Source organism: Oppia nitens, unplaced genomic scaffold (assembly GCF_028296485.1).
Source record: "Oppia nitens isolate AA-2021 unplaced genomic scaffold, nextdenovo-longstitch-racon4-pilon3 scaffold1_pilon_pilon_pilon, whole genome shotgun sequence".
NCBI lineage: Eukaryota > Metazoa > Arthropoda > Arachnida > Sarcoptiformes > Oppiidae > Oppia > Oppia nitens.
Window position 1 is genome coordinate 8,792,013 of NW_026533199.1, and position 14,158 is coordinate 8,806,170.

A 14,158-nucleotide genomic window follows, 5' to 3' on the forward strand; every position below is an offset into this window, starting at 1 on the left:
GATTATAAAATTTATTAGATTCAATAAAAATTTGTTTTAATTTATTTTTAAAATGTTATTATTTTATTTATAGTCAAATAGTTAATGACTTTATGAGTTATAGTATGAATGTATTAGTGTTACCATAGATTTTTGTTTGACTTTGTGTATAACACATGAATACAATATTGAACAAAATATAAAAATATATATTTATTAATATTATTTATATTGACTATTTGTATGAATTGTATCATTGCAATCAAATGACATTATTAATAATAAAAATAATAACAAACTTATATTTTTTATGTCAATCTATGATATATGAAATTTACTATTTGATAATATTCAACTAAATTCATATAAAAACGTAATACAATAATAATAAAACTAAAATTGATAATTTTTATTAACATTTTTTATATCTATTAACTATTAAATATGTATTTGATAAAAATTTTCACTTTTAATTTAAATGTTATTTTCATAGTTGAAAAATTATTTAATAGCAAATTACTTAATTTCTAAGTAGTGTTGACAACAAATGACACCATCATTAATGATTTTTTATATTAATATTATTAATTTTATGACTACTATAATTAAGTGATATTATTTTATCGATATAATTATTATTTAACACAAATATAACTAATATTGTAAATTAGAAATTTAATGTATATTCAAACTTATTAAACAAAAAAAAGAAAAAACAAATAAATTATTAATAATATGTTTAGTTAGAGTTGAATAAAGAAGGAATAATAATTTGCATAGAAATAGTCCATTAATTATAATTTATTAATAAAAGTGATATTATATTCATTACGATATTATACGAAATGGGAAATAATAATGTGACGACAACTCCAGTGGAAACCATAAAAATCGATGACAATAATGAAGACAATAGTGATAACACTAATAATAAGAATATTCATTATAATAAAAACAAAATTAATGGACTTTCTTATGATATTAATTCCGAGTTTGAACAACAAAATGAATATTTAGATAATTATCCAAATGATGAACCATTTAATCAAAACTGGAATCCTATTGATCCACAATCTGTCGGTTAGTTTAAATGTATTTAAATTGTGATTATATGTCATTTTATACTTAAACTTAATGTTATTCAAAGAATAGTGTATAATATTTATTTAGTTTAAAAAATTAATATTAATATTATTAGAGATAATTTAATAAACTAATAGAGAAATTATGTTTAAGTTTGGTAAATTCAAAAAACAAAAAAGTATAAATTTTATTACTATTATATTAAAAATAAATATTTTTATAATATAAACATATTTGAAATATTGATTTTGTATTTAAAAAAACTAAAATATTGTTTTATTGCGATTTTTTGTTTGAATAGATAAAGTAAATGCTGAACACATTACTGGACAGGGATTGTCAATAAACGAGACAATTGAACACTTGAAACAATCTCAAGACAATAACATCCAACAAAATCATGTTGTTGTGGATAAAACAGTTAAAATAGACAATGAAAATATTTTTGACGATTTTGCCCACGAAGATGATCTTATTGAGAGTACATCAAGTCAAGTGATATCACCTAAAGTAGAACCGATCAAAATTATAAACACAATTGTGTCTTCAGGTGGTCTACAAAAAGACATAAATATAGTTAAAAGTGATATTATAGATATCGATGACTTGCAAAGCATCGAAAGCGGATCTAAACTAACATTAAATGAGACTAAAAGCGATTCCGAAGATGTTTTACAAGAACTCAACAAATTAAGTCTTGATTTAGAAGATAAAGAGGACAAGAATGTCAACAATTACCGTAAATTAAGTCGAAAAAGGGGCCAATCGTGGAGTAATTGGGATAACACTATTCACGATGATCTTAAAGCTGAGGTATATTATAATTTTTGTTTATTAAATTATAACATTTGTCTATTATTTTATAATTTTTAGTCTAGTTTAAGTAGTTTTTCCCGTCCAAACTCAAATAATGAGATTCAGACATTAAAAACCAAGTCTTATACGGCACCCGAAGCCAGAGGACAAAATGATTCGGCCATTGAATGGTTGGCCAAACAGGTGTGATTGATATAAATTGAAAAAATGTCTTTTTAATAAAATATTATATTTATTAATTTAGTTTTAATTATATACTTTGTATATTTACATTATTAACGGTATACATGTAGTTGTAATTGTGTTTTTATCATTAAAATATTTGTTTGTTTCATAATTTTAATATCGATTTAATATTTTCAATGATTACAGATAACTATTGCTATAATTTCAGTATTTCTAAGAATAAATATCTCTAATTAATTACTCGAAATTATAAATAATTTTTATTTATTTAATATTAGAGTATTTTTTATGTGTGTAATAATTTTGTGTAATATATAGCACGGTTTGGATACTGGAGTCTTAGATAGTACTGGAAGTCATAAACGTATAATTAATACTGAGAGCAGAATTAGTCAAAACACTTTTAGAGTAAGTTATTATTTAAATCAATTAATTTTTAATTATAGATTTTTAAAAATTAAATTTCAATGTTATTAATATTTAATGATATTTTATCACTTTATTACTTATTTATTAATTGAATAATTATTTTTGATATAAATAGCTCAGTTCAATGGACATACCTGGAAGTGTTTCATTGTCTTCTCCATCAACACCGGGTAAATGATTGGCTTATTATTTATTCATTTGATTTCATTGAATATTACTATTATTGTCAAATAAAGGTAAGAGCGATCACCAATTGAACCATAAATACGATGATTTGGATCAACAGCTCATTAATTCAATAGAAAATGATTTCATTAAATAATTATTTATTATTTACTTCAAATCAATTGTATAAATCATTGAAAAATAGTTATTTTGTATAAACAATATATATTTTTCAAAAAATCAACTATTAATAGATCATCAATGAGTCATTTATATATTTTCATGCTTTAAAAAATTATATATTGATAGCAAAACGTCTTTTATGTTGTAATACTGATTATAAATGATATTAAAAATAGTTTTTGTAATTATAACAAATATATAGTTATCGATAAATATTTTTGACAAAACAATCAATAAATCCAAATTTAAAAGTAAATTATTAGAGATCAATAATAATGTCATATGACTTGATATGTGATGTGATTTAAAAAAATAATTACAAATGTTTTTGATTAGAAATGATTCCGTAAAATGTTTTTTACTAAAACTTTTCGGACTTAATTCGGACGAATCGGAGTCATTGCTGGACTGTAATTGACAATAGCTTTTGACTGATGGTTATTGATAAATGTCGAACAGTATTGTCGACCATTAGTTACCGGTTCTTTTGGTTCACCATTTCGATGATTGAATGACTGATGATTGCGATTACTTGTGTCCCCTTTGTCTTCATTCGTAAGGTTCGGATTTTGTACCATAAAAGCTGCGCCCCTTCTAAGCTCTTGAGCGGCTATATAACAAAAGTGATTATAATTTTAATTACAATAAATATCATTAATTTTATTATAGTTACCGCAAATGATGCGTTGTGTGGCCAAATTGACGTCACCTAAACAGTCACTTAAGACCGAGTATTTCAAGTAAGCCATTAATTCACTTTCAGAAAACGGAGAATTAGACAACTTTTGCGATAATTCTTGACTGGACTTTAAATATTGAGCGCACAGATAGTCAGATCGACAACCGGTCTGATTGTCACCACTTTGAGTTTGATTGACTTCATCGGGTGTCGTCACAGTCTGTTCAGGTATTAGTTGCGGAGGAAAATCATTGTCATCGTTGTTATTCCCATTACCATCTGTTTCACTATTAGTCTCTGTATTAGTAATCTGTGTCTTCCGAGTTCCACCAGTTCTGCCATTAATTCTTTTCTTAGCCGTCGACTTCTTCGATGAATTTGTGTTAATCTCTAGCGATTTCTTTTGAGTCGTTTGTTTATTGGACATCGATTTCGATAACTCGTTATCTTTATGTTTATCCATCTGTTGTGTGACAGCTCTTGTTTGTGGTTTCTTAAGCCTCGCTAACTCACACTTGCGTTTCAATCTTAGGCCGTAATTCTTGCACTTAACACACGGACATCCCTTATATGGACACTCGGAGTGACCTAAGTTTGATGACAACAAATGCAATCAATATTATAATGCAATTCATTATTACCTTTGAATAGTGTCTTCACGTTGTGATTCTTGCATCGGTTGCACACCTTTTGGCCACCAATTGGTTTTATCGTCTTATTGTCCAACTGTTTGGCGCTCAGATCTGCTTTTTTGATCACCGATTTAGTCCTCATTTATACAAATATATATTTGGACAACAATTAAACAAAACAAATCAATTTTGTATTAACTATAAGATAACAACAAAAACATAAAACAAAACGTGTTTTTATAGTAACGATATTCAAAAGCAATGAATGAAATGCATATTGTTTTGTATTTATAATCAAAATTATATTCAATAGCATTGAATGTCATTCACATGTTTTTGCACTTTCACTGTCTGTTTGTTTGTTTGTTACATACAGTATAATAACAGTACAGTAGTATAACAATCAATGATTGTGTCATTTAATATAATATATAGTAAACTGTTTCTATTATTCCTATTATTTCTTATAATTTATAAAAATATTAATACACTATATTTAATACTCTATATAATATACATGTTTTAATAACAAGTACACCAACTGTTTATTATGTAAATGTTAATATTAATAATAGGTATAAATAATATTGTAAATATAGTGTAAATCTATACTATTAGTACACACTGTGTACTACACAGTATAACATAATTAATGTTATGATACAGTATTACATTATATAAAATTATAGTATTTCTATCTATTATTTTAAACTTAAAAATTTATTACTTCTCAATAAAATCTATTGAATTATCAAAATCTATGAAAAATTTAATGGATTTAATGATTTTTGTTGTTGTTGTAAAAACTCTAAACAATCAGCTTTTATTGTAAACACTATTTTTTAGTATTAAATTTTTAGTGTTAATAAATATCGCATGTTTATATAAATTTGTATATAATATTAAATATTGAAACTTTAGTTTTAAAAATATAATTATATTTTCAATTTTTTTAGCAGTTGCAGCAATTTTTATATGTTGTAATTTACCATTAATTAATTTATAATAAGAAATGATAAGAAATAAATTAAATTAAAAAATTAACAAAATATTTGTTTTGAATGAATTAAAAAAAACTTAAACTCTATTTTTATTAGTAATTAGTTTGATTAGTGGAAAGTAAATGTTTTCATTGATAGCTAAATCATAAAACTCTGCGGGAAGTGCTTCGAGACCCGTGGCTATGATTCTCTCCATTAATCCGTAGATATAGTAATAGGGTTTTGGTGTGACATTAGTTATTGAATTGATTAGCGCATCGATGACTGGTTGGGGATTGTCTTTAGCCGATGCGATGACAGCATTGATCCTTTCATGCAAAACATCACACTTTTCTGGTCCATAATCTTTGCGCACATCTGCCGGCGATTCCTTCCATTTAGTCTGGAAATCATTGATCCATAGGTTGTAATCCGTCATATTTGTACTAAATTTGTGATAAATTACGATATTTATAATATACTGTATTTGTTTTATTGCAAATTTATATGATTTATACAAAATTATAAACCTATAAACTGATGGTTCGATAACTACAACATTGATATCAAATTGTTTGATTTCATTTCTTAGGCAATCACTGAAAGCCCGGACCGCAAACTTTGACATCGCATAGGAACTGATGCCCGGCATTGCCAGTCGACCTAATAATTTCAAATAATTTTTAAGAATATTTAATAATAAATTAAACTAATTTTTAAAAAATCAATTACCGGCCAAACTTTCAACATTAATGATACGACTATTGCTAGTCTTGCGCAACATCGGTAGGAAAGCCTTTGCGACTCTGACCTGACCCATGGCATTGACGTCCATTTGTTTGACAAAAATGTCGACTCCTTCCTGACCCCACTCGACGGGTAAGAAATGCATTATTCCCGCGTTATTAACAATTGCCCAAAGATCTATCAATACAATTACGGTAATTATGGTATAATTATTATTTTATGATTTTTATTAAAAAACCATTATTTTGAAGATTATTATTAACAAAATTGACGGCTTCTTTGATATCATCATCTTTAGTGACATCCATTTTCAATATTTTTAACCGATCGGAGCACAAGTTGGACAACGATTGGACTGCTTTTGAATCCGGATTAAGACACGAAGCAAACACTGTAAAGCCCTTTGAGTCTAACTCTTTGGCCAACAGATTACCAAAGCCTGAGTCACATCCTTTGAATTTTTTAAAATTTATTAGTTAAAGGTTTGCAAATAATTAATTAAAAATATCAATAATGTTTAGATAATCAATTATATTTGTTTAAATTTATGCCAAGTTTTTTTTAATTGTTGATTTGTTTGTTAGTTTCAATAATAGTTGACATCATTTTTAAAAATTGCATTTACTTTCATTATAATAAAAAAATAATATTTAATATACATTTGTATTCTTTATATTGAATTATTTATTTATATAATGATAATAATAATTTAACAAACAATTTCTATATTATTTTGTTATACTGTATTAAATTACATAAGAGATAAAAAAAATTATTATTTTATTATATTTGTCAGTAATTTTCTATTAAAAGAGTAAATTTTTATAAATAATTCAAAAAAATCTGATAAATAAGTCTATAAAAGATAAGTTTAAATATATCCTTGACTTAAAAAGTTAGTAACAAAATTATTATATAATTGTTGGGTTGGAGTTTTACATTTTTCCTAACAATATGTTAATATAAAAATTATATAATACATTATTATTAAATTATTAATATTTACCTAAATCTTATTTATAGTTTTATGTACAATGTAAATTAATTTTGAAAAAAATAAATAAATTTTTAAAAAATGCTATAAAATTAAAAGTTAGTTTGAAACAATAACTACACCATTTTTAACACAATCACTAAACTATTTGATATTTAAAAATAACATTTTTATTATTTTGTGATTTTTAATCAAGCAAATAAAAATAGGTAAATAAAACTATTTGTATTTACTTTATTTAAGACTAGTAAAGGATAAAAATACAACAAAATAGACTATTATTAAATTTTAGTCTCTGAATATAAATTTAATATAATAAATAAAATAAAAATATAAATTTAAAGTAAAATTTAATTAACTAAACAAACCTGTGATAAAAACAGCTTTCCTTTCGGAATCTATTTGTTCATAATTATAGTTTTGATAGAGTTTTGTCAATTGCCAGGAAAGCCATACAACGACACTATAAAATCCAATTACTTGTAGTAATGATTGAACCAAACTTATGGAACAAATAACCAAAATTACCAAAAATATAACACCAAAGTGTTTAAACACATCAACATTGGTTGACATTATAATCAACACTACTATATATTCAACACTCTTTCCTTAATTTTTCACTTAATATTATATTTTCACTAATTATATTATAATTATATTTATTATAATGATTACTACAATACTATAAACTAAATATTAGTTAATTCGTCTATAGTTTTAAACTACTGTTGTTATTGTAAACATAAGATACGAAGTGTTAATGAAAAATGATTAGTTTATTACATTAATTATATTTATTATCACAATATGGTTGTCAGTCAAACTATATAAAGTTACATTATATAACAAACTTTGAATAACAACGAGAATAATAACTATAAAGTTTTAGGCAAATTAAGTTAATGTTATTTATAATTTATTTTCAAATAAACAAATTAAACAATTGTAATGACAATAAATGTAATAACAATTAAATTAATTATACATTTGCGAAATACATTTTAAAATAATTTGAATATTTTATTTTATTACTTTACCATACATTCTGGTTATTATTTCTATAAAAATATTTATACTGTATAATAATTTTAAAATCTATAGTCTATCGATAATGTCTAAAAACACAATATTACTGAAATTTAATAGTTATTTGAGTTTATATTTTTATGTTTATAATTAGAGTTTGCAAAAAAAAGAAAAATTTCTAAAATAATTGAGAAATTTCTAGAAAATTTCTTAAAGAAATATCTGTTAATGTACCCATGTTAATTTTGTTTTTTCGATTTTTGTTATCTTGCTAGGTTATAAATATTAATAATTACTAAATATGATATGATAAATATTTAAATTAATATTCAAATTAACAAAATTAATTTATTATATTATTTATTTTGTTTTTTATATTTTTATTTTTTAATTAACACATTTAACTAAGAATACTAAAATAACAATTATATTATATGAAACCATTTGTAATCCAAATATTGTATAGTATTATAGTATATTGTTTATTATTTTTCAATTATACTGTATTACAATTTCTATAAATGGAGATCCGATAGTATAATTATAAAGTAAAATTTCTATAGAAATTTATTACAAAGAAACTTTCTTAGGTAAAATTAGAATTTTCTATTTGCCCATCTCTATTTATATTTCATTTGTATAACATAAATAATAATTTCATATTACAACATTTATAATATTTTTATTTGAATATATTTTATAAAATTGTTTTTTATTTAATTTTAAAATAAACATTTATATACAAAAGTAATTTTATATTTAGTTTTACTTAAATTAAAATAATTTAATATTAAATGCTATTATTTAAATATTTAATTATTAGTAATTTAATGAGTTGCTAATATAATTTATATATAATTATTAACTTAATATTTTTTTTAAGTAGTTTAATCAAACTAATAATATTATTTTTTTTCTTAAATTAATCAGTCAAACAATGATATAAAAGTTAAATAACATTTTCAAATCAGATAAATATTATTAATTTTGCATTTGTAAATTAAAATAATTAAATTTATTTAATAATATACGAGTAACGCTTATTAAATATAATATTTAAAACTCCAATATATTATATTTTATTTATAATTATAATTTTGCAAATAAAACTTTGTATATGTAATACTATTTAATATTAGTCCTAAATTTTTGTATTGTTTTCTATTTTAATAATATTTTAAGTTTACAAAGACATATAATCTTTAATTAGTCAACGATTTAAGCTTAAATATTTTAAATCATAAATATATTTTGATTTTTTGGGATAATTTGTTAATAAACCATATATTTATAAATCAAATATTATTTACAAACGTTAATAGATATTTTAATTGATGTTTTATATTTATAAATAATTTAAGTTGCATTAATAATTTTATTTGTTTTAATTTTCATATTTTTAAATTAAAATTTTTAATCAATTTATTCATTAAATACCCTTTGCTTGTTATTCAATACAATATAATTTTATTTGAATAATAACAAAATATTTTTATATAAAAACAAAAATAATATAAGATACAAATGTTATTTATATAAAAATTAGTATTACCAAGATCATCTATTACTGTATTTTAATAACTTATGATTAGAATATTTGTCGTTTGATTAACACATGATTTCAGTCAAATTGAGTGCAATTTTAGTATTTAATTATATTTATAAAAATATAATAATATATACAGTAAATACATATATTATAGTAAAACTCGATTTGTAGCAGTAATAAATAAATCATTGAAAAGTAATTGTAAAAAACAAAGATTTTCATTCAATATAATTATTTCCTGTTTTGTATCAAACCTATCAAAACTATATTTATCAAACTTAATGGAAAAATAAAAAAAAATATCACAAAATTATTAGATTTAGTAAACAATTAGATTGCAATTACAGTATAATTCAATTAGAGATTTTTTACTATAGAAAACCAATCAAATATATAAATTAAAGATATAAGAGGGCATCAAAAGTAATGCACTTTAGGAAAGTAACTCATTTTACCAATAGTTAAAACAACTCATAGTTAGGAAAACTATTTCGTTTTTTTTGTGACAATTTAAATTGTGAAATATCCAAATATACATATTTTATTTATAAATTATATCAATCTATATTATTATGTATAATTATATTGCCAGGCTAGTAAATTTGAACTATTTTTTAAAAAACATGACATTACGTATAAACACTTATAAATACTTTACGTATAATACTTACCACAATAATCTATAATGTATATAATAATTTAAATATTAGCTTTACTTTACTTTACTCACACTTTATTAAAAATAATATAAATACACATGTGCAATGGTATCAATTATAATTTAATTATATCAATAAAATTATAATTAACTTTGCATTTATATTAAGATCTAAGATTTATATCTTTCATATCTATATCTAGATTTTTTGTATATAGTTTATAGACTATAACTACAAAATTAAGACATTAATTTGAGTCATAAAATCTATAGTAATTAATTTCATGAGATCTCGGGTCAAATCAATCATTTATTCAATGGTTACTGACTTCAACTTTTTTTTAAAAAAAAACTTCAATCAATCAGTCATAAATAGGAATGACTTTATTATTAGGAATAGAAATTAACTTTAATTATATAATTACTACTTAAATATTATCAATTAAATGAATATAACAAAAAATGATTAATATTTATTTATCTTAATTTTTTATAGAAATACAGTAAACATGTAATAAATGGCAGTGAACTTATTATTAAATAAATTTAATATAATATATTTATAATACAATAAATATAGATTTAAACTAAAATATTAGACATAAATTATTAAAATTTTAAAAAGTTTAAACCAAACTTTTGACACATTTGTTGTCATTTTGTGCCCACAATGACAAATCTTTGCGCCTCTGAAATATAGCAAAAATATAAAAATAATAAAATATAAAAGTTATGTAAATCAGACAAACCATTATAACTATGTGTGCCATTATTACAGCTTCTATAGCACCGATAACTACAACTGCCGTTAAAGCAACCGATGAGTCGGGTTCTGGCACAGGGAGAGCATTCAAATGTCGGGTCACTAACTGATAATATCCGATAACCACTGATATAACCATTTGTTAAGCCAAACATCATAAGCCATGTAATGGCTATCCATGAGATTATAAGTTTTGCTTTCATCGTCAATCAGTCACTTTCAATGTACTCTCCAAGAACTCAATGAAAAATTAAAATACATTCAATGAAAGGCTTTTTATAGTCAAGTTGTTTATCAATTGAAGTTACAATTTCGTCACAAATTATCCATCAATACAAATGTGATCCAAAATATAAAATAAATTCAACGGAACTACACTCATAACTTATTATCTTATTTACTAAATATAAAGGTTAATATAGTTTATAAATATATTCATTTAATTAATTTATTAATTCTATATCTTTTTCAATATTATTAAAAGTTAGTAATTACAATTTATTTATTTATTTACTACAATATAAACAAAATTATTTTTATATTTGATTTAATTTACATGTAAGTGAAATTGTAAAGTTGAAAACCAAAATATTTATTAGATATAATGTAAAAAATATAATTAACTATTTAAATCTATTTTGAGAATATATGATTTTAAATATATTATTTAAAAATTTACCGCATACTGTATTGTATGATTTTTAGTTGTAGTATACTATTAACGTTATACATGTATTTATTTATTTAAAGCTATGATATTGTTTACGAAAAATGTATCACAAATATAATTTTATTTTCTGTATTTATTAATAAATTTATATTTTTTGTCAAATAAATTGTTTATACAAATAGAAATATGATTATTAAGATTAAAAAAAATTAATCGGATAATGAATTTTTGTACGATAATACATTTACTCCTTATGATATGATTTACTTTAATAAAATAAATATAATACAAATGAAATAAAATATTATTTACTTAACATTTTCAAAATTTCTTAATTAATTTAAAATAAAATATAAATTTTTTCTATTAAACATAACTTAAAATGTAAATATAATAATTATTTTAATAAAATAATTTATATACTATTATGTTTCAAAATTATTTGTTAACAATTTGTTTGTGGTTTTGTTTTTAAAATGTTGTGTCATTTAATATTTTTTTAAATGCTTAAAAGTAATGTCTTGGCAAACATTCAATGTTTCACTGAATGAATCAAACATTTACTAAAATCTTTTATATTTCAATAAAAATAAAATTTTCTAACATTTTTATGGCACTATTTTGCATAAAAGTATATTTAAGAAATATTTATATAATAACATTTATAGTTACCGTTAAGACATTATTTTTAGATGTTTATTATTAAACAAAAAAAATAATTATTTTTAATTTTAGTTACTAAATGTCATGTGTTTTATAAAATGCTTATACTGTACGATAAAATTCAAAAATGAATGCAATTCTAAAAATATTTAAATAATAAACACTATAATAATAATAATAATAATAATTTTTTTTTAAGTCAACTAAATTAGATTATGAAACAAAAATTATAATCATAATAAAAAAAGATGTCATATAAACAAGAGTTAGTCGATAAGTACAATAATAAAGTTATAATTTTTATTTTATTAATGTATGAGAAATCTAACAATTGATACATAAAATGTTGTAAATTATATTTCTATGAAGACGTGTCATAGAAATAAATCAATAAAAACCAATAAATGATGACAAAGACAACAAAAAATAGTGGAAATACATATCTACTAATATAGTCAACAAAATTCAAGTGTCGATTGCACTTACAGTTTGCCTCTAATTTATTATTCATTTCACCAAATGATTTGATGAGACTATGAATGACTTCCGATAATTCTTGCAAAGACTTTATCCTATTTTCGTCTTTAAGAAAGACTTCTTTGTTATCGTTAATAGTGTTGTCTTTTGTGATTTTTCTGGTAAATAAATGACTTTCTTTGTTATCATTGTTGATGTCCTCCAGAGTGTCGCTTTGATTGGCATTTGATGTCCTGATTTTGTTTGCGCGAAATTCATGTAATATTAGACTTACATTCTTCTTAAATGAATTCTTGGCCTTCAAGTTGCCGTCGATGTCGTAGTAATGAGATATAGTATAAGCAAAAGCATACTCCATGAGCGCCAAGAATACCATTATTAGACAAACCAGAAGCCAAATGTCCACTGCTGTCACGTGATTGGCTGCCTTCTCATAGTTAGTCAATATTTGGGTCATTATAGTTAAAGTCGACATAATTCCTAATATATTGTAATGTAAATCAAAGATTGGCTATAATTACATCCAATCAATAATATATAGATATACCTAAAGACATTCTTCCGGGAACAGCCTCGACATCAAACCAGAACTGAATCCACGAGAGTGTGACCACTAGTGAACTGGGAATGTAAACGGTTAGCACATTAGCTGTGATTCTTCGCTCAAATATGAACTCCAAGTCAAGAACCGTATAGTTTTCATTAAACCATTTGATTATTTGTTTCTTGTATTTACCGATCTTTATGTTGAATAACGACGGCGTAAATTCATTTATATGAATAACACTTGTATTTTGTTGTAAATCCAATAAATATTGAATAGGACTTGACTTGTCTTCAATCCAATGAAGTGTTACTCTTTCAATGGGTTCTGAAACTGTATTCAAGATAAATATTTTATTGCAAAAATAATTAATTATTATCAAAAACAAAAAATTTAGTTGAAAGCTTTTCTAAGATTTTGTTATTGTAAAAAATAAAATGAGATAATTTAGTCTAAAAGCTATTTAAAAAATTATTCAAAATTGTTTAGTGGAGCATAACTGTCCAAATAACCTACAGGTGCGAATGTTGAACTGACACGTATGTCTATCCATTGGATAGGTCTGCAGATTCATATGACAACTAACTTTGAAAGAATGCCTATAAATCAATTGTTTTTTTTCAATTTAATAACTTATTTAATAATAATGAACACTGTTTTGTTTGATTATCTGTAAAAACCTTGATTTCCTTATTAAAACGTTGTCTCTTTTGATTTTAATGACAGTTTTGGGCTCAAGTATTGTTTCTCTTTGAGTGCTGCCGTCAAAAACCAGTGAAGGCGTCCAAAAACATGAAGAATATTCTTCAGGTACTGATATAAAGTCATCTTCAAATTGATTGGTATTCAGGCGATTGTCTAACCAAACTTCAAACAGATATAATTGAAGAGAAAAATACTGTCAAAATTAAAAAATAACTTTTTTAATTAAA

The 14,158-nt window shown here is 22.7% G+C and overlaps 4 protein-coding genes across 4 annotated transcripts; 1 reads left to right on the plus strand and 3 right to left on the minus strand.

Moving 5' to 3' along the window:
• Nucleotides 1–759: 759 nt before the first annotated feature.
• On the plus strand, nt 760–2,815 carry LOC128951192 (putative uncharacterized protein DDB_G0282133). The gene is made up of 6 exons (XM_054296441.1): nt 760–1,059; nt 1,364–1,875; nt 1,936–2,061; nt 2,383–2,472; nt 2,609–2,663; nt 2,730–2,815. Exons 1-6 carry the CDS (start codon nt 825–827, stop codon nt 2,813–2,815), a joined length of 1,104 nt encoding a protein of 367 aa, XP_054152416.1. The 5' UTR covers nt 760–824.
• Nucleotides 2,816–3,139: 324 nt separating this feature from the next.
• On the minus strand, nt 3,140–4,409 carry LOC128952140 (DEP domain-containing protein DDB_G0279099-like). The gene is made up of 3 exons (XM_054297482.1): nt 4,162–4,409; nt 3,515–4,108; nt 3,140–3,451 (listed from the first exon to the last, which is right to left on the minus strand). Exons 1-3 carry the CDS (start codon nt 4,292–4,294, stop codon nt 3,219–3,221), a joined length of 960 nt encoding a protein of 319 aa, XP_054153457.1. The 5' UTR covers nt 4,295–4,409; the 3' UTR covers nt 3,140–3,218.
• A 645-nt stretch (nt 4,410–5,054) lies between these two features.
• On the minus strand, nt 5,055–7,632 carry LOC128952137 (retinol dehydrogenase 7-like). Its single transcript, XM_054297478.1, has 5 exons — nt 7,242–7,632; nt 6,118–6,330; nt 5,865–6,056; nt 5,663–5,795; nt 5,055–5,578 (listed from the first exon to the last, which is right to left on the minus strand). The coding sequence occupies exons 1-5, from the start codon at nt 7,447–7,449 to the stop codon at nt 5,230–5,232; spliced, it is 1,095 nt and encodes a 364-aa protein (XP_054153453.1). The 5' UTR covers nt 7,450–7,632; the 3' UTR covers nt 5,055–5,229.
• A 3,131-nt stretch (nt 7,633–10,763) lies between these two features.
• LOC128951193 (gamma-aminobutyric acid receptor subunit pi-like) lies at nt 10,764–14,054 on the minus strand. The gene is made up of 7 exons (XM_054296442.1): nt 13,927–14,054; nt 13,743–13,825; nt 13,540–13,559; nt 13,230–13,422; nt 12,692–13,162; nt 10,859–11,044; nt 10,764–10,798 (listed from the first exon to the last, which is right to left on the minus strand). Exons 1-7 carry the CDS (start codon nt 14,052–14,054, stop codon nt 10,764–10,766), a joined length of 1,116 nt encoding a protein of 371 aa, XP_054152417.1.
• Between the last annotated feature and the right edge of the window lie 104 nt (nt 14,055–14,158).